The sequence below is a fragment of the Cyprinodon variegatus genome, unplaced genomic scaffold (genome assembly GCF_000732505.1).
Source record: "Cyprinodon variegatus isolate N-32 unplaced genomic scaffold, C_variegatus-1.0 Scaffold532, whole genome shotgun sequence".
NCBI lineage: Eukaryota > Metazoa > Chordata > Actinopteri > Cyprinodontiformes > Cyprinodontidae > Cyprinodon > Cyprinodon variegatus.
Window position 1 is genome coordinate 385969 of NW_015150985.1, and position 27444 is coordinate 413412.

Genomic DNA, 27444 nt, shown 5'->3' on the forward strand with positions numbered 1-27444 from the left:
AAGTAACTGATGACCAACCAGTCTAAGGCCGAGCTGCAGGACCAGTTTCCTGGGAAATCTCTTTCCACATTCTTCAAACTTCTTCTGCAGGTCAGTTCCAAGCCTATCGATCACCATGAAGCGATACCTACGAGGAACAACAAAGCAAACACCGAACGCAGACATCATTCAATGTTAAAGTATTTTAGCAACCCCCCCCGAAATAATACAATTTGATCTTCAGCGTACACATTTCTGCATTGATTCAACACTTTTACTTTATCTTCATTTTGGTTCAAGTCTTATATAATAAACATCTTAGATCAAGTCAGATTTTACTGAATGTGCTTCCTCAACAACCACCAAATGATGTTACCACTTTCATTGTTTGTTTGTTTTTTTTTTATAGAAAACTTTGGGTTTCAAACTCAAAATATATCCTGGCAACATAACAATAAACATATTTCAAATACTTACTTTTTGTCACCCTTCACATGCTGACCTGAGCCCCAGTACCGGGGAACTCCCAGATGCTTTGGCCTCTTAGACTTCAACCAGCTCTGAACTGCAGAACAAAAGGAAACATTTAAATCAGAGACGGTTTGGCTGCTCGAACTTCCAGAAGAAACTGTGACTGCTGATGTAGGAGAGCCATGAGATTACAGTTGTGTGCATTGTGAGTGAGGGTTGTTAGTCCAGCGCGGCCAGGAGCTAATCTGCTGCTGGGACAAATATTTACCAACAATGCAAGAGTCCCACATGAATAAAAGATGAGCATTTGTTTCCTTAGTAATATAGCAGTTAATTGTCAGGGGAGATTGACATTTGGATTGTTATTATACAAAATGCAGAGCAGTGGCCCGAGGGCCAGGAGAGCTCCATCCCCCCACCCCCCCTCAGAGGAACTCTCTGCAGCAACACGGTGGTTTTAATTAAGAAAGTTGCCTTGGTTTTATTTGTTTGGCCTGCTGCAGAGACGCACTCTGTGTTCTGATCACAAGACTAGCTGTGGGAGCTGATGGATGATGATGATGCGACTTACTGATATCAGGCTTGGCAGCTCTCATGTAGAAGTGCAGCTCGGAGAAGAGCGGTCCATTTTCATGTGGCTCCTGTGGACAAAACAACACCCACAGTTGGTCCAAATATTGAACACACACAAGAAAAAAAATGGTGCTCTAATTTTCTGTACTTATACTGATGAAAAGGATCTCTCAACATAAACAACCGGAATGTTCATGCATGAGGCTTAAGGACCGGTTTAACTTTCATTATTACATGTTTGCTACAGTTAATAATGAAAGAGACAGATTCCCTAACCATAGTTACTCTATATGCTAAAGGCTGCAGAACCTAGATCATATAATTCAAAGTAATGAGACTCCTATATTCATTATGAGGGTGTTTTATCGATGCAGAAACAGACAATACAATAAGGATCATAGTCTGGAAAAATATATAGGTATTAGTAATTATTCAGACCTGCAAAAAGGCTTGAATGAAATCCAGCACATTTCCAGACAATGTAAGGAAACCTGCAGTTAAGTTCAGCTCTCTCTTCAGGATCCACATCATTGCAGCACCGCTTTGATTCCCTTCTCACGCTCCTGCTCTGTTGTCCTTTGACTTATCAACCATAAGCTGATAGCTTTTTCCCCACTTGGAGAAGAAACTCATTCTCATCCTGGCATTTAACACTTCGTAGCTAAAAACCTTTGGCTTTAGATTCCGAGCTGCTAAATTCTGCGTTGAGGTTTTGATCTGTTGCAATGGAAACATTACGCAAGAAATTCTAACCTTGAATCTGTGATAAACTGTCTTCCTTCTGCTCAGTAATGTAAAACAGTGTCAGGTGGTTGCATAGGAACCACATAGCAAATAATGAGGGGCCTAAAGCTTGCTTCACTGGAACAAATCCCATGATCCCTTGTTTTTTTAAAACAGGTTCCATCACGCTTGATGTGTAGACATTGAGATATATATATCTTCAAGAGCAAATGCTCAGATGTTGAACAATCTTTTTTCCAAGTTAAAACACAGAAATTTCAACTCCAACATCAAAGCAGCACTAGTCTGACGCTGAGAAAACAGATTTAATCAGTTCAATTCAAATTGGCCAAATGGTTATCTTCTAAGAATAGCAAAACTGTTTTTTTTCCAACTGTTGGCAGATTACACTGGTGCTTACAGTAGATCAGTTCAGCTGAAGTTAAAAGACTCACTCCACATTACTAGTATGGTAATTCATTTCTAACAAGAACAAAATTAAATACAAACAGAAAATAAAATTTGATGATAATTCCTGCTTTTCCATTCCCGAGGAAGTTCTTTGGAAGTCGTTGATGTTGTACAATACATGTAAACATCTGAACAATGCAACCATAATCAGTCTCACCACTTTGATGACATAGCGAGCATCCGGCCCAACAGGTTTCTCTGAGTTCTGTTCAGCTGTTAAAAATAAAAGCAAAGGGTTTCAAAAATCTACAAGTGCACTGAAATGTTTCCAAATGTCTAACCAAAACACATAAAGTCAAGCAAACAGAGCGGGACAACTAAAGGCATTTTTGGAGAACTGATACCCAAGTATATGAGGCCGAAGCCTCCTTTGCCGATCGGAGCTCCCAGCTTCCAGGACTTCTTTGCATTATCTTGCAGGACTTCTCCAGGTGGGAACTCCTCTGCCAGCTTCCGTTTAGCAGGGGCTCTTCCTTTCCCTGCAGCCTTGGATTTAGGGGGCATCTGAAACGAATGGTCAGGACTGTAAGAGATAATTCTAGCTTCAAATAACAAAGATCACATTTTTTTTAAAGCTATAAAGTGGAAGCTCATCTCTCTGATTGGCCAGCTTCACCCAGCATCAATGACCTAAATAGCTGATAGCTTTTCCTGATGGAAAAAAATAGAACATGTCCTCTAGAATGGCAAACTTTAAAATGACCTTGCAGATCATAGTTGGAATGGAAACTGACATTATAAGAGGAGAAGTGTTAGTGATCATAGAGTTTAATAATTTCCAGCAGGGAAACATGGTGATCTGAAAGCATTTAGGTTCACAGGATGAAAACGTGTAAAGCTCCTTGAATTATTTCCCCAATACAGAAACACTGCAGCATCCTTTATGAAAGAAGATTAGCAGTAGTTGAGACATTCAAAGGAAAAGTGATAGGGTAAAAGTTAAGTTTATTCTTTTTTTTTTTTTACTTTAACTGCCTGTGTGTATTTGACATGTAATTAAACATTTACATATCAAGACGAAGAAAGAAAATCAAATGTTCTAGCCTGACTGCTGCTGGCTTCATTTCTTACAGGAAAACTTTTGACATCACATCATCTTAATAAGTACATCAACCATTCTAACTACTCATAGTGGTAAAACGCAGTTAAAAACAGGGACGTTGAGAAGTAATGTAAGAAGAATCAAAACCCGGACACCCAAACCCAGTTCTCTAATATTCCACTGGCTCCTTTCTGTCATTTATAAGAATCTTTGTGCAACATAAGCTACTTTAAAACACCCTATGAGCCGCAGGAACTTAAATCAAACCGACACAAATGCCGGTTAGCTTAATGCTAACTGCGCAGTCTCACTTCCGGGGGAGCTATTTAAAGATCGCTTGATTTAGACATCGGTTACCCATTAAAATACTCGTTCACAATGATAAAGATAACAATGCATACCGTCAATGCGTTGTTTGAAGCGGGTCGTTGGTTAAATTTGTTTAAAGAACGAGCAGCAGCAAAACTACCGCTCAGGAAGCAGCGTCACGGTTTTCTGCTATTCTATTGGTCAGACAGGACGCGTAATAGTCAGAGCGTAAAGCTGCGTTCAAGGTTAACAAACGAGCTCGGAAACTCTGGCTCCGGGTTAAAATTGAGCCACACCAGTCCCGCAAAATAACTAAAGAAGCCTTTAAGATAGAGTTGAAATTACTAAAAACAAAACACAAAGACCTGTGTATTTGGATTAAGATTATTACGTTCGGTTTAAATATCATTAATAATTTTGAACGTATATCACACAAAAAGATATAGTAGGTCAAATGAAAAGATAATTGAATAAAACAATTGCTGAAAATATGATTGTAGGGCACTATCTATTCCATTCAATTCAGTTAATTTATATTGCACCAATTGACAACACCTGTCATCTCAAGACACTATATAAAGCAAGTGTTCATGTCAGAGAATGAAAGAGAGCACATACAGTTAGTCTCAGTAAGAGAAATATCACTAAGCTTAAAACAGGCCGAGCTCCGATATCTATAAACAAAGGTGTTAATGGCAGCCTCATGGCTGATGTTTCTCTCCAGGATGGTGTCACAGCAAAACAGGAACAGACCAGATTAAGCTACTATGATGAGAAGAGAGAGCCTAACTTTAGAGAGTGAACTTACAAATACTTCAAATTGGGATAATAGAAATAGAATGAAAAAGAATCATGAAAAGAGGTCACCTATGTCCTCCAGCAATTTAAGCTTATAGCAGCATAACTATAGAGATAGCTTAGCAAAAGCTTTACCACTCTAACAATAGGTTTTATCAAAAAGGAAAGTTTCAAGTCTAGCCTTAAATGTATACCGGGTGTCTGCCTCACGGGGTAAAAGTGCTTGTGGGTTCCATAGGAGAGGAGCCTGATAAATAAATGATCCATCCATCCATCCATGTATCCATCCATAAAATAACCCTAAAACCCTAGAAAATTAAACCCTCTTTTTTGTAGATGAAAAACAAAAACAAAAAAGTTACCAATGTTTCAAAACGTGTATTCCTTATTGGCCCTGTTTTTAAACTGAAACACTAATGCACCTCAAGATCAACAATAGCTTTAATTTAGTTAAAACCTTGTTCTTACACTTTGGGACTATTTTATAAAAAAAAAATATTAAGAAATAAATAAGACGTATGTGTTTTGCACATTTACCATATTTAAGATCTGAGTACATGTTTTTGACTCTTTGGGCTATCTGCTGAACAGAACAGATTTTGAAATCCCTTTTGAAATTGTTGATTTATTGTATATCCACCGTTTTATTTATACACAAGAACATTACCAGCAAAAGTTGAAAAAGAGTAAGATCAGATAAGTTTTTGTTCAGCGCTGTTCCTTTGTAGAATTAAAAAAGTCTTCATCAGTATGTCTTATGCTTTTCTCATACTGAAACAGAACAAAAAAACTACCTTCACCTTACCAGCCCACCTACTGAATGTTGTGGCAAATGCCGAATTTAGATAGCAATGTAAATGTTGTGGATCTTGTCTGCTTTGAATGTGTCATTTGATACAAACATATTGAGTATCACCTGCAACCCGCAGCACAACTCATGAATAAGATATTGGTTCTTCAGAGAATTGTCTTTCCAGGTGCCACAGAGCAGAGAAAGCAGTTAGAAGAGCTCTGCTTGTTTCGATCACCCCTTTTGAATCAAGAAAACTTCAGTTTCCTATTTCATGTCATGGTCTTTTACCTTGACTGAGCTAAACTGACTATACGTTTTGTTCTTTACCTTCTTGCTGTGATGACACGCTGCAGTGATAGTGGTGAGGAAAACACAGAGAACCCTGACAAAAAGCAGAAGAAGAGAAAGAAAACAGGAAAAAATGTGTCTTTCCCTCCTGATGAACAGATAGTTTCCGGTTTTGCCGAACATGCAGACAGAACAGGTGAGCTGTTTTTTAAGTGCACATTTGTCTAAATATCACTCATAGGACTGATCAATATAGGACAAACAGCTTACTAAAATTTGTACCAGTATTTCATGAAAGCAGGTAGATAACAAACATTTCATAGGTTAATTTGAGTTGTTTTTTTTAACGTTTTCCTAGAGTAATATAAAAGTGTTCAAGAATGTCTATGTCTTTCTATTCATTTTAGACAAAAGCTGTTTCACCCTAACTGATGTAATTGAAGCCTATCAGCAAAGTTGCAGTAAATATCAGGTCCAACCCATAGAAAACATCCTGCGGCAGCTTCAGGTATGCAGCCTAATGTCTTCAGTGTGAATGTTTGTATTAGCCAAAGTGATTGTTCAAAATGAAGTCCAAATGAAAATGAAATGCAAGAAAAGCAAACTTGATATTGACTGCTTATGTAAGATTTAAGAAGGATGAGAAGGGAAGTAAGCAACAGACACTGCTAGTGAAATATATTGATTCACTGACCATCATTGAGCTCAGTTTCTCTATTAAAATAATGTTACTTCCATGATTTTGCTGGTAGGAATCCTAAATAGGTTTATGCGGTGCATAGTGCATTTTATCAAATGATTACACAGTCAGACATGCAGCAGATACTTTAGACTGAAAGTAAGAATATCATTGTGACAACGATCCCAAACAAAGCAGTCGGTCTCCAACAGAATATTTCACAAAAAGTATAAATAATAAGGAAGCTGTAATGGAACCTTCAGAGAGAACTATGCAGGGAATCTGCACATTTCAATGGATTCAGACTCAAGCTTGCACCCAGGAAAGACTGAAGATAACATGGCATTCTTTACCTCCCTTACTCCTTTGCTTCTTTAAAATCTCATCAACTATCCTTCAATAAACTGTGTGTCAAATCAAGAGAGTAAAATCTGGTGCTGTCCTGTAAATGTAAACTCGCCACAAGCTTATATATCTCTCCCACATGATCTTATTGACATTTGATTATATTTAATGACATGACAGTCGCCATGGAACTAAACATCCATCACCATATAGTGACTTTTGATGCACATTGTCAGAGAAAAAGCTACAGGGTGAAATATTAGTTTAACAGAAAATGTTTATTTACTTCTAAGCAATATCAGCAGCTTTGCTCATAAAAGAGCTGCAACCTAATGACATTATTATAACCCTGCAAGTCGAGCCTGTCAGAGCCAATCACGGACTGCAGGTTTGATTAAAACTAAGGTAGTTTCAGGACTACCAGAGGTAGAGAAATAAATATACTTTGAAGGTAAGATGGATATGAAAAGAATTGGTTGTATATAATGTTAATAATTTGGTTGTAGCAACCTTAATTAGGTTAGTTTTTTATTTATTTATAGCATTTTAGATGTTAACACCACTTATTAAATGAATGATGTAAAAAAAAAAAAAAACTGTTAGCTTGCAAAAGTCCTTCATAAAAATATTATGTTAAATAGGGCTATTTTGCTAAGTTCACACCATCTTGGTGTTTGGGTTTTACATTCTTCTAAAGGACAAGAACAGGAGAGGTTCTTTTGATTACACTAAATATATAAATGTAGTGACCAGAAGAATTAATTCTAAAATAATGCATGCCATTCAAACAACTGTGTTCCCCAAAAGCTTGGAACCCCTAAAGACAGTAGACGTCAATGAAGATTTTAAAGGGCTTACGTAGATCATGCAACATGATATAATGCTATATTTTGAACAAAGTAATGCATAAAATTATGCTTGGTTGCATCTTTCAGTAATCTCCAGAGTTCTGCTGTCTCAGCAGTAGTCCCTCTCTCTACTGTAAAAACTATGGTTTGAAGAATATGTAAGTAATTTCCCCGAAAGAAAGCACATGCCTTAACTGCACTGTAAAGAAATGCCCACATTCTCCAATCATAGGGGGGTGATGTGAGGAAGAGTGCAATGATTCTGAGTTCAACTTAAGAATGAAAACGCAGATGATAGTTTATTGTATAAAACAATGTTTATCTAAATCAAACCATTTCTGAGTAACAGAGTGAAATGCAAAAAAAACTGTTGACTCCTCTCATTCTTCTCTACTGTAAGATAAAAACTGAAATAAAATAAGTAAAATTGTATAAAATAAGTAATTTTTTTCTTACTGTAAGCAGCTCACACTGAGTCTTATTCTTCTGGAGGTTTCTTCCTGTTAAAAGGTAGCTTTTCCTCTCCACTGTCGCTACAAGTATGCTGTGTGAGGGTTTGCCTTTGAGTCAATGAGCCGATGCAATCAGCTGGTTTTCCATGGATAGAAAACTTTGAATTAGTTGGACTGTATGATCTGGTTGAATTGTCTCGGTAAAGTGCCTTGAGATGACATGTGATGTGAATTGGTGCTTTATAAATAAACTGAATTGAATGGAAGTAAATAGGATAATTTCCCATGAAAATGTGTATTTTTGCTTTTAAAACAAGATAGGTATTGTGCACTTAAAATTTGATAATGCAGTTTTTTTTATGTTAATAATCCTATTTTGCTTCAATCAAGAGAAAATATTGCAGAAAAATATACTTGCTTAGATTTCAACTTTCAGAGAGTGAACACTTGTAATGACAAAAAAAAAATAAAAATAAGAGCACTTGTTTGTGATTATTTTTTGTTTGGACAGTAATCATTTATTTAACTAGATTAGAAATAGAAGCATTAAACAGATTATTAGACTTGAGTGTTACTCTGAATGTAAATGTCTCCACTCAAATAAAACACTACAGTAAGACTGTGATGTATCTGATAACTCTGATCTAATAAAGTCCAGTCAGTACCTGATGACTTAAAGTATAACATTCAAATTCAAACAGTAATTTTTATATATGTGATGGTGTTAATGTGACTGCTGTATATTCAAAAACTCCTTAACCCCAAATTAATCCCATTCAGCTTTGAGGATGGAGGAAAAGAGATGAAGAGAGGAACTAATCAGGGCAGACGGGAAGGTTGATATAATACTACGTAGATGTGTACGAACAGCTAATTCATGCTAAGTTACAGAAAAAGTGCATGGGCGAATTGTTTGATTAATTCACTCCTGTCAATTATTTGTTGCGTAAAACTATGGCTTACCGGAGAATCATACGGGCAAAGAGTGAGGGAGACAGAAATAAGGTTGGTGATGGCATCGGCTTTAGATTAAATCAACAATCAGATAGGAACAATCTGACTAGTGAAGCCACCAAAAACATAAGTCTAAATTTCTGCGGATCACCTATTTACAGAGTCCTTTTGGGAAATTCATTGCAGGGAGACATGACAAGTCTGTCACCACAGAGGAAAATGTGGGAAAGACGGCTGTAGATAAGAGAGTGGAACAGAGAGCCAGTGTTTGAAGAAAGCCTGTAATAAAAGCTGTGCATTTTATTAGTCCTTGAGTAAATATGATTTATCAACACCAATAAACAAAACAATCTATCAGGGTGGCTCGAGTGCCTGTAATGTGTCTGCATATCTTTTAGAATATATGTGGTTGCGCCCCTGATGGTGAACAACCTGGGTACGAGCAGCTGAACAATGCTTCCTGTTTTAGGGTTTCCATGCTCTTCCTTAAAGATGATTTGAGGAGCTCAGAGTTCAACCATTGGCCGTACTAACTCAAATAAAACAGCTGACTGGTTCATATATTCAGGATGCCCTGCTTTGCATTTCCACATGCATCTCAGCAAAATCTGGAGAGGATCCAGAATATCTAAAGGAAGTATAAATCACTTCTGGTTGGTGAATACCAAGGGATACAACATAAGAAACTAGAGAGTTTTTACCCCAAGGGATGTCTGGGCTTAGCTTATCTCATGACTATGGATCAGAAAACAACAGCCTATGAATAGAGTTCCTGTAAGAACCTGGCTGCCTAATAAAACTATTCCAAAGAAATATATCTGTTAGAGTTTATTAACAAATGATAAAATGTTCTTCTATTATTTTGTGACAAAGACAGAAACCTTGCAAAGTTCTTGCCAGAGCTCGGTATCGACTCAATGTCGATTTTCCATTCTCAGGACTGAGAATTTCTTCTTTTCCATTAAATTTGATTCATGCTGATCTAAAACTAGACTACTGGTAGTTAGTGTAAAAAAAAAAAAAAAGCTGTTACTTGAATTACATGACTGTGTAATTATCACCTTGATACTAGTAGTATATTAAGATTTAACAGCAAATTTATAAAGTGATGCTTGTTAATGGCGACTGTAAGGGCAGTTGAAAAGGTATTCTTAAAAAAATGGTGGGTTTTATGAATCGATTTTTAGAACTTAATATGAAAATCGATTCAGAATTGGTAAATCTTTTTTTTTTAACACAACTCTCGTTCTTTCTAGTTATTTAATGTGGAAGTCTATGGATTTATACCTTTGAAAGACTTATCTACTCTCAGAGGGGATCAGAATTGCTATAGTTTCCTGTTTCCATAGAGTTGTGCAGATTTTTATACTTGTGCAAACTCAGTTCACTATCTCGATTTGCTAATATTCATTTTTAGCATCATACTCATATGCACACTTTCTTTTTTCCTCTTGTAATGTGAAACGCAGTGTGCCATTTATAATTCATTGTATGTACATATACTCTTTATTTGAACGTACCGTGTTAATGCACTGCTCTCCCTCCTGCATAAATTTGACTGGAGATCAAGGAGAATTGTTAGTGGAAAATTAGAAAAGTAGCAGTGCTTACATTAGGCATAGATAGGCTTAGGTGCTAATGAACCCTGCTGCATTGAAAACGGTTGTAGGTGGTCCTCCTGATACAGTAAAATATGTATGCTTAAGCATTCACTAAGAGAGTGGTTATTTAGACCTAAAAAAGGCTGCATGTGAATGAATCTGTAATAAGACGATGCAAATCGAAAAGAAGAACGCCTAAAGAGCAAATTTATTAAATTAGGTCTTTTAAGGCATGCGCCGATCCCCTTGAGGATCAGCGCTGAAGACTATTTAAAGCTTTTTAAGAACCCACGAGGCCTTCTGCATTCCTTTGAAATGCTGTAAGTGGATAAAACAGTGCTGCTGCTGGTGACATCTTCATAGGAGCGGTAAACAATATTAGGTTAGAGCCAGCGGGGGTGGAGGCCGCCACGCTTTGACTCTGATTTTACTGTGTGAACTTGAGTGCCAGTCTCTGTGATTAAAAAGGTAATTAGGCCGATCAAACTGGCTCTAAACGATGGCTTCTGAATGAAGAAAGAGCTAAACTGAGGAATGAAACACTTCAGGAGCTGCTACAATTATAACAGTAAAGGTCAGATTTTTCAGCAATAACCTGAGATAATAATTTAAAGAGGGAAGGTCTGTGAAGACTTACATAAGTTCAGATTAGCATGGATTCCACTTTGCAAGTTAGTTATAAAAAGTACTTAAATTTAATGGATGATCATGGCCCAGGATGTCCACAAGCAATTTAAATGTTTAAAGCAAACATGCTTAAACATAAGTGCAGATGAATGAAGATGTGACTTAATTTGAATGTACTTATATCATTACAGCTCCAATGTATTCCAAAAATATGTTTTTTTTTGTCTTTTTACTTTTAAGTTAAGCCTGATTTGTCTTTATAATTAATCAAATTCATGTTAGACATAATTTGTACTCAACAAAACAACATGCAATGGTCAGTTTTCACATTTATTTTGCTATGTTGGTTTACATTATTAAAAAAGATCAAATCTTCCCTTCCAAAATCTTGTTTTCTCGATGGCCCACCTTTGGAACATCATATGTTCTAGCTGTACCTACCTCAATACTCCACATCCTGGTTTATGCAATAAAGCAAAAGAAAATGGATGCAACAGTACATGTAAGCCTTAATGGATTACACACAAAAATCTGTTTCTTAAGAGGAAAAGTGCAGATTGTATGGTTAGATTAATCTTTCTATCAATCAAATGAGAACCAATCAAACAGAGAAGGTGAAAAACAAATGTAAAAAGGTTCATAGAAGTGGAAAGTAGAGGCATATTGTTGTCACCATCTCCTGTTACTTTAACATATTCATCCACAGCAGTTATCATATTGGCTTTGGGGTCATTATGGTTGAAATTGATAAAAAGTCCCTTGATCTACTGCAGAGAAGGCTTCTGTTGTGTGCGTTTATACCTGAATTAAAGCACCACCTGCATTATTTATCCCGATTTCCTGAATTAAATCACGTAGAATAAACGCTTGGATATACAGTTAACAATATGGAACAGATGCATGATTTAAAGGCTTTGTTTTCTTTTTTTGTTTTGTTTTGTTTGAGCCAAAATAATCCAAGTAAACAATATCTACTCTTAAAATGTGCTCACAGATCTCTCTTTACTCCAAGAGTTGGACATCTTTCTATTCTGGCATTGGACACTTAACGCTGCTTCTGGGGCTGCTTTTTCCATGCTGTATGGGAATGTCTAGGGATTCATTACTTTTGGATGAGTATTACAACCCTTAGAGATCTGATACAAGTTAAAATACCAGACAACCTTCTGGTCCATCTAGGGAGGATTTCATCTAATGTTACACTGCTGTTACAGTGTTTCTTGTTACGGTCTCATCGGTTTAGTGGTTCACTTGAAGAAAGGATAATAAACGTAATATACATTACACTGCCAAAGAAATCTAGTAATGAGTAAATCTTTTTTAAATATAATGCTTTTACCTTTAATTTGACTAGGTTTATAAGATGACTTGCCATTGGAGTGACATTTTTTTATCTTAAAGTAAGATAATTAGATAATATTCACTCGAAATAAGACAAAGCAATAGTTTTTTCCCACTTCTTTCAAATGACGTAATTTAAGACATTTACAAATGTAAATTGTCTTGTTCCATTGCCAAAGTGTCTCACTTACCTACTCAATTCAAGAAAGAAATTCCACTTTTTTTAAGAAAATTACTTATTTAGATTTTTGTCTTTTGCAGTCTATGATGATGAGGGGTCTTCTTGCACTTTGTAATTATTAAAAAAAACAAACAAATTATGTGAAGGAATTTTAAGAAACCTTAAACTTCAGATGAAAATTAATGTTGCTCGCTAACTCAACAACATATGCAGTAAAGATTTTTTTTCATGTTACTAAACGCCTTTTGTTATATATAGACAGGCAATGGACGGAGTGAAGTTAGTAAGAGTTAGAGCTAATGACCCCATCGGTTTAGCGGTGAACCCTGGATAGCTGAATCTAACACCAAACACCTCTGAATGTGAGATGGCCTCTTTGAGGTGCCGCCATGTGCTTTTATTTTGCAGGTATTACAATAAAAAAGGGTGAATACAAATGCACATTAAACTTTTCACACTTTTAGTTTTATGCTACATAAGGCTATTATAAAACCCAATGACATCTGCAGTTTTAACATTAAGGATTTGTAAAATCTTTAATCTAATGCTCTAAGGAGCATTAATTATTTTGATATGTACTGTTTATTTACTCCAATCTATAAAATAATGCAAACAAGTGTCAGTTAAAGACAATTTAGAAACTATTAACACAAAAATGTCAATAAATGCTTTTCATAATAAATAAACAAAAAAATCGTACAAATCCTGGTAATAGAATTTGTGCCCTGTTGAATGATTCAATGAGTTATTGTAAAAAATCATGTTTTCCAATGAAGTTAAACTGACAGACTGACTCAGGGTTTTTTAACATCCTTCCAAACCCTCAGTTACAAACGGATTCCAGATGTAAAATGCTTTAAGTGTGAGTTTGTATTCTTTTCATGATGTTTGGAGAATAAGCTTAGAATTAGTTGCATGTTGGCAAACCTTCTAATGAACAGCTTAGTGCTTGTTTCCCTTGCAGATTATTCAGTTGAGTGGACTGAGGAGGAATCAATTACCACAACTTAACTTTCATTATTTATCCCATTTCCAAAGCTTTTTTAAAAAAAAGACCACTGTATATGTCTCACTATATTTCTGTGTTAAATTCAGGGTCAAATTTAATTCCTTAAAATTGTATTTTCCTGGGATAAACCCCTCTGAGTACGGAGGATGGAAGGAATGGGGGGATGGAAAAGAGCGAGAATCCCTCCAGAAATGAAAAGACAAGAGAAAATCTGTTTTTACAGACCACCGCTGCTTTCTCAGCTCTGTTGATTAGCATTAATGTTGTACTGCTGAAGTCTGCTCACACACAAACATACACAAAAAGCACCGTTCCCCCCACCCCTCTTCTGCCTGTGTGATTCCAAACGCCAGAGTTTTTTCCTTTTAAATTAAATGCATGCTGATTGTTATTGCGGCACCCCTCCCTCGTGTGGAATAGTCGAGGTAAATGTCACTAAGTAAGTGCTGCGCTATTTTCTTGGCTGGTTGTTAGCAGCAAAATAAAAGCCCGGAGAGGTGGAGGGAGGAGGAGGTGGAGGAAAGTTCCCGTATCCGTGTTATCAGGGAGCAGCAGGAGGACCGGACATATGTCGCTACTCTCATTACAGTCCAAGCCGGCGATAACGGGGCACTTAGTGGCACATTTGAAACGGCGATCATGGCTGAAGGAGATGCAGGGAGTTCAGGTTGGGATGAGCATCACCACAGGGCACACAGATTCACAACCATGCTTTATTTAAAACACACAAACTCCACAGCCGTTCCAGCGTCACACAATTTCCCTAAACGCCATCTGGGAAGCAGCGTGCCGAACTGGGGGGGTTGAAAAAAGGATAAAACCTCGTCTATGTGTAAAAGACTCTACTTTACATGCTCTGCGCCTAATTGAATTGGGAACAGTTGCAGTTAAAGTGAAAGGCATGTGTGATGCACTATTGGTGGGGCACTATTAGGGTGAATTGAATTTCCACGCCTGACTGAGTGGAATATGAGAGCTTTTGTAAGTGGGATAATATTACAGGCCTGGACTCAGTGAGTGGTGAGGCTTCGGAACCACAATGACCACATTTTAACAAAAACACATCTGTCAGCTCATGTAAATGGATTGCCAATCACCTTGTTGCAAATTTAAAGTCACTGCATTAAGATGGGGTTTTATCGTGAATTGTTGGAGATTTCAGATTCAAATAATAAATGAGACATTTCTTCAGTCTCTTCATGACCACACTAAAATAAAAAGCTGTTGCATACAGCAAGAGTTATAGAGCAGACATACTATATGTTGTTCCTGAATGTATTCACATTAACGTGCATATTGGAAGTACTTTGTCACAATATTTGTACCTGTGCCATTACAAAGGTAATCTCTTATTTTACGTGCCCTTGCGTTTCCTTTTTCGGCGAATATACAGAACAGTACTAAAGGCCACAGTTATACTTGTCTGGGTTTTCCTTGGCCTTGTCACTATCTGCAGAATTTCTTGCATTCATCGTCAGGCTTTCACCTGCTAACATGAAGCAATGCTAGTATTTCTAGCATTTTACAATAACAGAATGCAGGTGAACTGCACCACACAGTACATTATATCCAGCACACTGAGCACATATATTGGTGACGGAGGTGAAATGAATCATACATATGAAATCCATGTTTCTATGGTTTAGGTCTTGTGTTGGGGCTCAGGAATTTAGATATTTCTCTCTTGTATAAACCTGATTTGTATGAAGTGCTTATTAGCAGGCCAGTGCAGGACTTGATCAATAGAGATATAAGTTTCTGGTTTCAGACTATGGACATTTCTAGGGAACAGCTCACTCCATGGTACATTGTTGGGTCAAAAACCACCATTTAACATGCCCCAATCTACTAAAGGTTCGAATGTACTAAAACATTTGCTAACTTGATAGCATGCACAAAGTTGATCAACCAAAAGGCCCTAATTCTAACTACATCTGTAACAACCATTTAGCGTGTTTGCCTTCATGAATATGCATAACATATGCTGATCATTAGGGCCTGCAAAATAACATGAAGAGGATATGCAAATGTAATTACTTATCACCTACATCGCGATTTATCAAACCAAAAACTATGCAGGCATACGTGGAGGGAGACGGAGGCAGAAGTACAATGACAGACAGGATAAAGATAAATTTTCCATGCATGCATGAAGATATTTGGTCTGCTCTACCAAAGTTTCCATGGTGACAGATGTTAAGGCATGTCAAATCCTGATTTAAATAAACCTAACCCTAACTCAAACAGTAGTTCACCTGAAACATTCCCACTTATTTGTAAATGCAGTACTATGATGGCAAAAGCAAATTAGCACTCTTTTTTTGGTATCTTGGTAGATCAGGCCCATCGGATGCATCATACCGAACAAACTGCAATTGCTACGTATATATGACAAACGCAGTTCTTCATTTATGACAGCAGGTGGCATACCCTAGAATTAGAAACACATAAATTGGGTGCAATTTGGATGTCTGTGTACTTCTACTCAGAGGGAAGCCATATTTCTCTTTAAAGACAAACACAAAGGAGTGTGCTGAAGGCTAGAGATCATTTAAGCTTCTTTTTTTTCTCGAGGGTCGATATGTCATGTAGTGTGTAAGGGTTGCTGCTGCCATTTGGTGTTATTTTGTGTTTGGAGCCAAAGAAATAGGTGGAAGTTATTTTTAATTCTGGACACAGAACCATGATCACTGCCATAATTTATTTGGAGCTGTAACATTTTTTTAGTGTGGAAGTAATGAACATTTTGAAAATTTATCTGAACTTTTTTCAAACCTGATATGCAAAACATCAATCCATATCAAACAATTTAGTGTTTTTTTTAAATGGACTATATAATTACTTGATGTAACCTTACGCCAATTTTATAATAGGTAAGGCTTATTTCAAAGCTGCAACTGTGTTTGTGGGTCTGACTGTTCAGATGACGAATAACATTTTCTTTAAATCCCTTTTGATCTCTGAGCTTTATTTTTACGATATAAATGAAAGATATTGGAATAAAATTCGGATTTCTATATGGCAATTATCTCCATCAGAGTTTTCTAAAAAACAGTTTTTATTTAGATTGCCATAAGACAGACAAACAAAGATGTAGCCATTTTTTATTTTGTTAAAGGTAAAAGATAAGATGCTTAAAATTAAGTCATGTACAAGTAAATTACATTTTGTTTTGTTTTTCTTACAAATTTTCCTTTATTGTAAAATGAAGAAGTAAAATTTTATTATACAAAAGTAAATAGTTTTTCTTGTCGTCATGTTTTATGTTTAAATTTCTCTCAGACAAAAAAAACCAAACAAAACAAAAACAACTAAACAAACAAAGAGAACCCAAACAACTGTGGGTTCTTGTGATTTAAAGCCCTCAAGCTGCATCTCTTTGAACGCTCCAGATTTATAGTTTCTAAGGAGGCTTGTTTTCATTCCTTCTTCTTGTTGAATCCAGACCTGACGCTGTAAATTCTTTTCCTGATCAGAAGCATGCCGATCATCCCTGCTGGGTTCTCTTTTCTCCATCAAACATGGTATTCACCGAAGGGTTGAGTCTGATTTCATCGGAGAGTGTGAAAACTGCGGAAGTGAATCTGAAATTCATCTCACACATCTTCAAATACACAGACACACACACACAGCTCCACTTTGAGCGTTCGCCTCATCCTCAGATATGTACATTATTCCTGACATCAACAATTTAAGAAGACGGTGTCTTTGACACAAAGTGGCATTAATTAAGTCGCTAAACGCACACCATCACACATGAGAAAAACACCGTGGACGAACAAAGCCAGGGACAGAAGGAAAACCTCTAAAAGTCGATTACAATTTTATGTTTGCTTTTAGATCACTTTCTTTTTTTAATGATAAATGAAGTTACTAATTTTGTCTGAGCTCTTGCTAGACACTGAAGCTTTAATTGCTAATTGTTAACAGCAAATGAATAGATTTGCATATTAATGAGGTCCCAATTTACATTTTTAATTTGCCGCTTTCAAAGAGTGCAAGATAAAAGGTTGTGTTGTTTTAAATTATTTATCCTTCAGTGCAGAATAGATGCTAAAAGGAAAAATGTGGGCCTGATTTTTAACCCTGAAGAGCTCTGTCATACACTAATACATATAAATATATATCAGTTATTTATAGTGTCTGTCAGTTAATTAAAGGAACAAATAACAAAACTGGTGAAGTCAAACATTTTTTAGCACAAAGCTGTCCGGAGTGGCAGAGTGGAAACACCAGAGAGAATTTCTGTGGCAGCGGAGTTTGGAATCAGGATTCTTTATTCCGCTTTGTGGAGAAATGTGTGTCTGCGCCTTTTATCACTCCATTTTGTCGTCTCTCCCTCCTGACACCTCAATATGTTTGGCAGGCGACGCCTTCGTTTTTTTTTAGGCAGCAAAGAGGGAACAAACGAATAAGTTCAGAAATTCATTAAGATTAGAAACAGCCGCTGCTGTGCTCCTTGTGGGAAGGAAGATATTTCCATGTGTGAGAGGAAGTTCCTCTTCTTACTGTCTGTTAGATTTTTGATCAATACAACATATCCCAAAAGTAGATGGTGACTTAAAAATGTGCATAAACTAATGCAATACAAAATCCTTAGAATACGGACAGTTTGAATAGGTAGACCTCAATTGTTATTAAAGTGCCTTATGTTAGAGGCATGCATATACATGATGTAGATAGCATGCATTTGAAAAATTACTGATACTATTACCCTCAGCAGGTTTTTCACCTTCTCAGTGTCTCTTGGGTAAACATCTTTTTAAGTTTTATGATTTATTTATTGATGAGAAGTATTTATTAAAATTTTCTTATATTTATCATATGTGCTCAAAGCAATTGGGAGTGAAGGTAGTGGCTTAGAGCGCCACCTACAGGAGGCTGCAAACACAGGATGATTTTTATTTTCAGGCTTTCTGTGAAGAAAGAAAACAGACTGTATTTATAATGAATTTTCAAAAAGTGAAGCTATAAATTTTTACAGCAAGTAAATATACATCAAAGCACATACATTTATATTCTGCCATTTAAACAAAGATTAAGTTAAAATATCTATAAATATAAAATTATCTAAGTTCTATCAGATGTTTTAGGTTTAGTTAACTGATTATTTTTCTTAAATATGAATAGTATGTCAGATGCAAATTTGTTGAGAAAGAAAAACTTCTTAATACCCGAATTAAAGAAATGAAAGCAGCTTAAACTAAAATTATAGGCTTTCGGTAAAATGTATGAAAATATATTTGATTAATATTCAGTGTAATTTGTGTTGTTGTTTTGGTTGAAATGTATGTCATTTTATGTTTTTTTTTTTTAGACTTAGTGGAGGCAATGATGTGGTCTAAGCGGACGTAAGATTTTAGGGTTATGAAAAATAGAGACCATGTTTTACCCTTTTAAAGTAGGAAGAAGATGACAGCAGTGGGAGAGAATGAATCCTCCAATCTGCTGCGAGAGGCTGCTGCATATGTTACACCATCCTCCAATTCCTCAAAAAGCAAGCAAGGAAAATAAATGAATAATAAATCAATTATTACCTTTTTTTAAGCAATTATATATATCAAATTAGCTTTTTTTTAAATAACAACAACAAATAACCCTCAAAGTACTTTTGCTTAAATGTAAATAATACACAAAAAAATCAACATTGTAATTTTTTTTTTCATAGACTGAAATATCCCAGTCTATAAAAGTTTTTTACGACTAGGTTTTTTATGTAAATAATAATATAATATTAGCCTGCTAACACAATGAATAAATAAATTAAAACATAAAAAGATAAATAGTATAAAAGAAGATCCAATAAAAGGGTAAGCAGGCTTTCCTCAGTAAGATAAATGTTTTCTTTTTTTTCTTTTTTTTTTTTTTATGAGGTGTCTGAAAACACATCCCCTCCCCATAACTGTTTTCGTCTTACTTTGATCGCTCAGTGTTGATTTGACAAAAAACCCAGCAGCAGTGGGGAAGGGGTGGGATCCCTTGAAATTTTTATTAAAGAATTAAAATAGAGAAAATCATTCTAATTAATAGCCAATTGTAAACACTGTCAAGCCTGCCTCACAAATCATGCTTGTTATACTTTTATAAGTAATTTCACCAACTGTCACAGTGGAAACAGCTCGTACTTCCACTCTGCTTGTGATAACGTGAGCATCATTGTCTTAAAAGATAATTTCATGGAGATTCAGGCCTGTCCAACAATTTCACACAGAGACAGAACAGCTTATGTCCTATTGATCAGCCTAATTTCAACAGGAGAACATTGCTGCAGCCTCCCTTTTGTCCTCCAAGTCCTTTTATATTTAATTGTGCCCTTGTGAACAGGGAGTTGTAATGTAAAGGAAACATGTAGTGAAGAATCAAGTGATGGATCCAGAGAGGAAAAGCTGTCAAGAATCTGGGGTTTACAGAGATAACAGGGCTACGTTTAAATTTTTATCAGGCCTGTCAAAAGAAACATGCACTGCAAAGCTTTTTAAATTCATAAATCTGTAAAAATATTCAACCAAAACTGTGCTAATATAGATTAAAAAACAATTAGTGCAATTTGCACACTAATGGGGCCCCCTGGTGGAGCCTTTCTACAGCTTTCAATAACTGATGTACAGACTTTTTAAAGATAAAACAAGAACTAACTTCAAATATCTCCATTTACACAAACAATACTCATTCCAAGCTACAATCTGTATGTCTATAAGCAAGCTTATATCTATAAGAATCCAGATCCGGTTGCAAGATACACAAACTACATGAACTTACGAGTTCTTAATTATGTAAAGCAGGCTTTTTAAAGATCTCAGTCGCCCTGTTTTGCTTGTCAGTGAAAAAAAAAAAAAGAAAGCAGTGTGTTTTCCACCACCGCACAAATCTGCCACCTCCGGTGATTGATGCAGTCAAATTAGATGTATGTGGAACACTGGCTCCAGCAAATGAACACATCAACTGATGACCAGCTGTTTCTAATTATTATACACTGGTTAATTAGGACGCCGTGTCACCAGCATCAACAGCGGCGGTAAACTGTGTGAAATTCATAATTCATGCTCCGGCGTCCAACGCGCCTCCCTGATCAAACCGCCACGGTGGATGGAAAAGGCCGTGCAGAAAGGGAGCACAGAGGGTGTCAGTGTGTATGTGTGTGTCTATATGATGGTGTGTGTTCACAGCTCTTCCTCACACCTCTCCCCGTCTCTCTCAGCAGGGTGTGTGTGGAGGAGGCAGCGTTGAATGTCTGGATCTCAAAGGTAAGATGAGTGCCTCACTCTATCTTCATTAAATATGACTTCATGTCACATTCACGACAGACTCACTGCTCTTTAAAATGTTTCACATGTTTGAACAAGAATGTAGATGTAAAAGATAAATAAATAAGAAATCTAAGAGAGAAGTAATTTTATTTTCATGGCGGACACCTTTTTTATGTAGCTAGAACTACACAATGTCCTTCCCTTGTACGATTTGGTTGTTCGATTATGACCGTAAATTTCCTAGTTAAACTCCTAGTGGAGGTAAGAATAAACTGGTGCCACTGACGCAATCCATGGGCTCTAATTCTTCTTCTCCTCTTGTCACAGTTTGTGATTTCTGTACCTATTTTTGCTATATTTGTCTTGGGTTGTGTTTACAGTCTGTTCTTTTAATTTATCGTGTTTAAAAAGCTGGTTTATCTCTGTGTTCTATAGTTGATGGTTTTCTTTTGGGGTTTTTGCAAAGATCATTCTAACACCCTAATGGTGTATTTTTTGTAGCTTCTTTAGGTGAATTTGTCCAATGATGGTTTGAAATCAGGAATTTTCTGAAGTCCCAGCTGTGCTCTCCGTGGTGCGATTGTTCCGTCGAAATTTGGCTCCAAACTTCAACCCAAGACTGTCCCTTGCATCTTCATAATAATCATCATAACAACAGCGTCCACAGGAGTTAACCATGTATGATCTCATTATGCCAGATCCCACCCCTCCACCAACTCTTCATTCTGCTTTCTCAGACTCTGTAGGGATGATGCCATAATGGAACAATGCTACCACGTTAGCCTCAACATAAAGTTATCTTGGAAAATTTACCCCTTAAAATCTTGAAGCTGAATCCAGTTTAGTAGGAACTGATATAACCTCATAAACCAGCTGCACTCTGCTATACTGAATACGTTTTGTGTACTCTGCACATATAAAATATTTATTCTATTTAAAAATGTTATTGTTTTACCATGAGAACATCTTATTTTCTTTTAGTCATCTCTTCAGAATCATCTGCAGTTCTAATGGGAAGTTGTCACTGTGAAACTCACCAGTCTGCAGAGCAGATCAGTTTTCAAGTAGAGTCGCAAGTGTTGCTTCACTCTGTGGCTCATGTACTGTAATAAACAATGAACCATGTCCTTAAGTGTCCATTAATTTGGCATTTTTTTGTTTTGTGCCCTCATGAGATCACCCCTGGCCAACAGGATTCTGGAGATTATGATTACTGTCATGGTTCTGCACTTTTTGGTTCCGTTTAAGTTTTCTTTTTGAGTTTTCATTGTTTTTTGTTCCATGTTGTCTCATTCTAATTGTTTTCTGGTTGTATGTTAGTTCTTATGTATTTCTTGTTTACCCTCTGTTGCCACCTTGTAGCAGTCCCCTTCCCCTAGCTCCCTTCTAGATCCTTCTATCCACACCTGCTCCCAATCTGTTCATTATTCCATTCTTTTTTCTGTTTGGCATTTATACTGCTCCTCTTCATTTTGCTGGATTCTCTTCATTCATTCATTCCCTCCTTAATCTATGTGATCCCCTTTACTCTGTTTCCTGTGTTCGGTGATTAGTTATATTCGGATTTATGCTTCAGTTGCCACCATTCATTTTTAAATCTCATCTCAGCTTACATCACTGCATTTAAGTTCTCTAACAACCCCCAAGCAACCTGAAAATTACTCATTGTCTTGGCTTGAGAGATATGAATTAACCCTGTGAAACAGGTGGTCAAAAGACTTTAAAGTCTCAGAAATGAGCCTGATCAGTTACACTTTCATTTGGATAGCAATTATTTTAAGAGTGGGTAAGAATACTCAGATTAAAAAATGTTAACAATATAGGCTTAAGGGGCAATTATACAGAACACCCATAAAGAGAATTGGCTAAACATTCCCTCAAAAATCATAATTCAGGAAGTTCAGTTAAATTGTTTTGGGGTTTTTTTTCTATAAAGGTTATGTGCAAAACTAGTGTCCAACACTTATTGGAAGTTAGCGTATTGAAGGTAATGCCATTTTATTCACTGTCATTCTAAATGTGGTCTAAATGGTCAGCAGCAAAAGGACTCTGATATGGCAAAATTTAAAAACAAATCCTACACTACTCCAAGAAATGTAACAAGCAGTAAATTCTGAAAACAAATTGACACTCCTTTGTCAGTCATTCCCCCCACATGCTTTCCATTGTTTTTGAGCCTGAAAAACAATGTTCCTCATCTAAAAAAGGTATAAGGCACTTTTAATGGAAACTTTCAACCCAGGCTTTTTGGGTAATCAGGACGTCCTAACCACATGAAGCAACTGGAAAACTATTTGAAAATGTTCACTGGTATATGAGACCTGCTCTCAGAGAGGGAAAGTTGGGTTATCTCAGCATTGAACAGTCTTAACTGCTTTACTAGGTATAAAGTGGTGTACTTTGTTTATTTGGGAAACTACAGGCCTTGCTTCTCTGTTAACAGACATGCACCACTTTACCAACACCAAAACTAAAACAGCCAACTTCAAAGTTATGGGCATTTAATAGCTATGCTCTCTCAGTAATTAGATACCTTGCAGGAATAACAAGCTGGCAAAAGGAGGAGGTACAGGCCACAGATGTTAAGAAACAAAAGCTCCTAACCATGTACGGAGGGTACCACCCCAAATCCAGTACCCTGAGACTGTACGCCAGCCGTAGGGAAAAAGGCAGAGGACTAATGAGCATAAGAGCCACTATCCAGGATGAAATATCCAAGATCCATAAGTACATCAAGGACAAGGCTCCAACAGACGACATGCTCAGTGAATGTCTCAGACAATGGGGAACAGAAGATGAGGTGCCAGAGACTCCATCATGGGAGGTTAAGCCCCTAAACGGGATGTACATAACTGAAGTGGCAGATATCAGGAAATCCTACCAATGGGTAGACAAAGCCGGAATGAAGGACAGCACAGAGGCACTCATCATGGCTGCCCAGGAGCAGGCCCTAAGCACCAGAGCAATAGAGGCCCAGATCTACCACACCATACAAGACCCCAGGTGCCGAGGTGCAGACTGTGCAAAGAGGCCCTGAGACACATAACTGCAGGGTGCAAGATGCTGGCAGGGAAAGCTTGCATGGAGCATCATAACAAGTGGCTGGAATAGTATACAGGAACATCTGTGCAGATATATACTATACCCTACTAGTATGGGCTGGGATACACCTCCAAAGACGGTAGAGAATGACCACGCTAAGATCCTGTGGGACTTCCAGATACAAACGGACTGAATGGTAATTGCAAACCAACCTGGCATTGTGGTGATGGACAAAAAGCAGAGGAAAGCTGTTGTGGTTGGCATAGCAATACCAAGTGAATGCAACATCAGGAAAAAGGAACATGAGAAACAAGAGAGAACAAGCTCAGAGAAGGGCTCGAGAAAACCTAAAAGGACAAGGCATCCGTGGTGCCAGTGGCATTGGGGCCCTTGGGGCAGTGACCCCCAAACTGGAGGAGTGGTTACAGTAGATCCCTGGAAACACATCAGACATCTCGGTCCAGAAGAGTGCAGTTCTAGGAACAGCAAAAATACTGTGCATAACCCTCAAGCAAGGAATATATATATATATATATATATATATTTATATATATATTATAAAACAAGATAGAAGAGAACGGCAAACTGGAAGTGCTCAATATAGTTGTTTTCAAACCTGGTCTTTGTTGCTTCTGTATGTTCCTCATTGTCCTTTTTTTCTGTGGCAAAGAAATGTGCAAATATTTGTCTTTTGCACGAAGTTAAGCTGCTGTGTACAGGTACTTTTATTGATTACTGCAGTCGACAGGCAGACCGTAATCAATGCACACTCGAGTATTCACATCTTGGAAGTCCAATCATGAAAAACTGGAGCTATCATCATTATTTTTCCCTCTGTGTTTCTGATTAAGTTTCAGAACTTTATTAAAAGAAAAACATAAACACACAGGTAAACTCTGACTATAAAGGAAGCTGTTTTGTCCTGATTTTTTTTTTTTTTAATGCTGAAATACTCATTTCACAAAAAAAGATGAAGTACGTTCAGAGCCGTGCAATTTTGCCTGTTAGCAAACAGCCTCCCAATTATCTTGGCTTTGATTGCTTGCTTCCATCAAGGTGAGCGATTAGACCACCGCTCCTGTGAAGCTTTGGAAGTCGTCCTGAAATCGCTGCACTTTGATTTCATCAATCTGCAGGCAGCGCAACTGGAGGAAAATGTGAGTTTTATGAGCAAAACTTATTTTCTCCTATTTTCATCTTCGAGTTCCAATACAGTTTCATATTCAGGCCTTTCCTTGTATCAGATTAGAAGCTGTTACTTTTTTTTCTTGCCCAAAGAAACTTCATAACATTCCTGTCAAATTTCAGGTCTTGCTTTCTTCATTTTTCCCCTTCACTATGTTTTTTTTTTTTTTTCCTGTTCCAGGGAGCATCGTCCTTGCTGGATATGATTTTGTACTATGAATCCACAACGTATCTTGACATTTCTGACAACAGCAGTATGGGAACATCATCTTGGAGGGCCCTCGCTCATTTGATAAAGCAGGTTGGCTGACGCAGTGAAACAGTAATCTTTTCATGTAGGCTTTCTCACAGGGATAATGTTCATGTGAAAGAAAGTGAGTTTGCGATGCATTAAGTGCAGAGAAGATGCAGGGTCAGACAAACAGGGTTAGAAGTCACGGTACTGCAGGCACATGCAGCAGCAAGCTCGCTAAGGAGTCGGACCAAAGTAGCATCACAGCTTACATCAGTGGATGTAACTATTAACAACACTATTAACAACCAATTAGATCCGAGGTTACTGTGAAAGAAAATTCCTTTATTTTTATTTTCATATGTAACACAAATCAAACAGGATTTATTTATGAAAGAAAGAGAATTGCTTGTTTTTTTTAGGGGACAATGTATATAGGAGTTCAAAACTGATCTATTTTATATAATCTGAACTGCTTACACAGACATTCAAAGGATAGGGTGTAAAGATGAACTAAAACCAGAATTTTATGTTTTTTAAACTGCTTTTTACTGGTGGATCTAATGAGTATAATTTCACCTTTCTTTCTTATCATTCTCTAATACATTTCGTTTTAATTTTTCTATATTTTTTCTGGGCTTCTGTTTTGCTTTCAGAGTGCATGCTTGTCCAGACTGGATGCTTGCAATGTGTCCCTGGTGGACTATCGTGTCCAGTCTTTATCTAAAGCTCTGCTGACCAGCCGCCTCAAAGTGCTCCACCTAACCAACGCCCAGCTCAGCGGCAAGTCTCTGTTCACACTGGGTATGAAACACAAATTTAAGGCAAACTCATAATTAATGCTTTTTAAAAACATATGTGCATTTTTTTTTTTTTACAAAATAGCATATGAAAATAGCATAACAGCATCAGCTAAAAGAATAATAAAGAGTCATAAAGCAATGTGAAAAAGTTGAAGAGCACTTATTCTGTGGGAAAGGAATAAGGTAAATGTCTCAATGACTATAAGATGTTACCCCAACGTTTTGGTTAACTTTACTCTAACTATCTTTGCAATCACAGGTGCTACAGTTCTTTTGGTTAAAAAGTAAGTTTTAGGGGTTTTATACATCTGGACATAACAATATTGATTTAGTCTTTGGAAGGTTCTAAAGTTATTTAGACCTAACTTTGTATGCAGAAAAATATATATATATTTTCTGCATACAATATATATATTAAACAAAAGTGAAGCCAAAATCGAAAGACTTGGTGTTTAAAAAAAACAACAACAAAAAAACAAAGAAAAACTAAAACGGTGTCCACCATCCATGATGCAGCATTACGTAGGTCCACATCAAGCAGCAATAAAACTGCGTTCAGACCAGGCACAAAGCGTCTGATTTACATGCTAAGTATATGAGGGATGGCGTCGAGAGACACAGCAGCATGTTCAAGCCTTCTGGCATCGGAGCGTTCAACCCTGGAGTTCAAAGAAGTGAACTTTTGTCACTGGACGCCGGAGTGTCAACAAATCAGAAAAGCTGATCCAGGATTTTTTGGGGGGGAGATGGACACTACATGCTGTTATCATTCCTGCAGAGCTGCCTGCATAAAAAAAAAAGTATAAATATCAAGGGGTTAAACTGTAAAGGTTTTTTAAAAAAAAGCCTGAAGAATAGATTGTTATGTATACGGAAAAGAGATCATTATTGCTGCACTGAGAAAATAACAAAAAATATTAAAACGTGCCAACGAAAATTATTCGATTATATATTCTGGTACTTGCAGTTTTTACCACAAACCCTAAAAACTCTTTATATTCACTTCCAGCTGCTACTAAGTGCTGCCTGCAGCAGAGAGCCCTCAGCGGGGATTTCCAGCGCTGCCTATCGGCAGTATGCTGGAGGTCTAGCGGTCCTAACAAGAACTGCATATTTTAGTAGGATCATAATCCCGATTAACTGACTGCACAGGTGATGTTTGGAGGTGGACTTTCTCTCTTAAAAACATGCATTTTTCCAACTTATAAAGTATATCAAGCCAAGCTACTCTTGCTTGAAGCTACAGAACCGAGCAGATAAACGCAGAACAAAGCAAAGTGTCAAAGGTCAAAGCAACTTGACCACAGTTTCATCCAGTGTCTGACCAGGCACGTAAAATTTCTGTTCAGATTTCTTTTGGTGTGAACACAGCATAAACCTCAAGTAGACTTTCTCTGTCTGACTTTTTCAGCCTTACACTACTTCAGTGGGCCAAGCTTCATCTATCTAAG

General features: G+C 37.0%; 2 protein-coding genes across 3 annotated transcripts in view; one reads left to right on the forward strand and one right to left on the reverse strand.

The window, feature by feature from the left end:
* Positions 1-3755, reverse strand: part of vrk1 (vaccinia related kinase 1) — a 12855-nt gene extending 9100 nt beyond the window's left edge. The window contains exons 1-6 of the mRNA XM_015391232.1: positions 3661-3755; positions 2562-2721; positions 2375-2430; positions 1022-1091; positions 457-544; positions 19-127 (exon numbers count right to left, since the gene is read on the reverse strand). Of these exons, the coding sequence (XP_015246718.1) occupies positions 19-127; positions 457-544; positions 1022-1091; positions 2375-2430; positions 2562-2721 (483 nt within the window). The 5' untranslated portion in view covers positions 3661-3755. The remainder of the gene's footprint in view (positions 1-18; positions 128-456; positions 545-1021; positions 1092-2374; positions 2431-2561; positions 2722-3660) is intronic.
* A 1610-nt stretch (positions 3756-5365) lies between these two features.
* LOC107095233 (protein phosphatase 1 regulatory subunit 37-like) overlaps positions 5366-27444 on the forward strand; it is a 55969-nt gene continuing 33890 nt past the window's right edge. The window contains exons 1-6 of one of the 2 annotated variants that reach the window (XM_015391234.1): positions 5366-5643; positions 5855-5955; positions 20683-20728; positions 24830-24930; positions 25140-25259; positions 25847-25994. In XM_015391234.1, coding sequence (XP_015246720.1) covers positions 5499-5643; positions 5855-5955; positions 20683-20728; positions 24830-24930; positions 25140-25259; positions 25847-25994 — 661 coding nt within the window. In that variant the 5' untranslated portion in view covers positions 5366-5498. The remainder of the gene's footprint in view (positions 5644-5854; positions 5956-20682; positions 20729-24829; positions 24931-25139; positions 25260-25846; positions 25995-27444) is intronic. The other variant, XM_015391235.1, reaches the window with a different exon arrangement.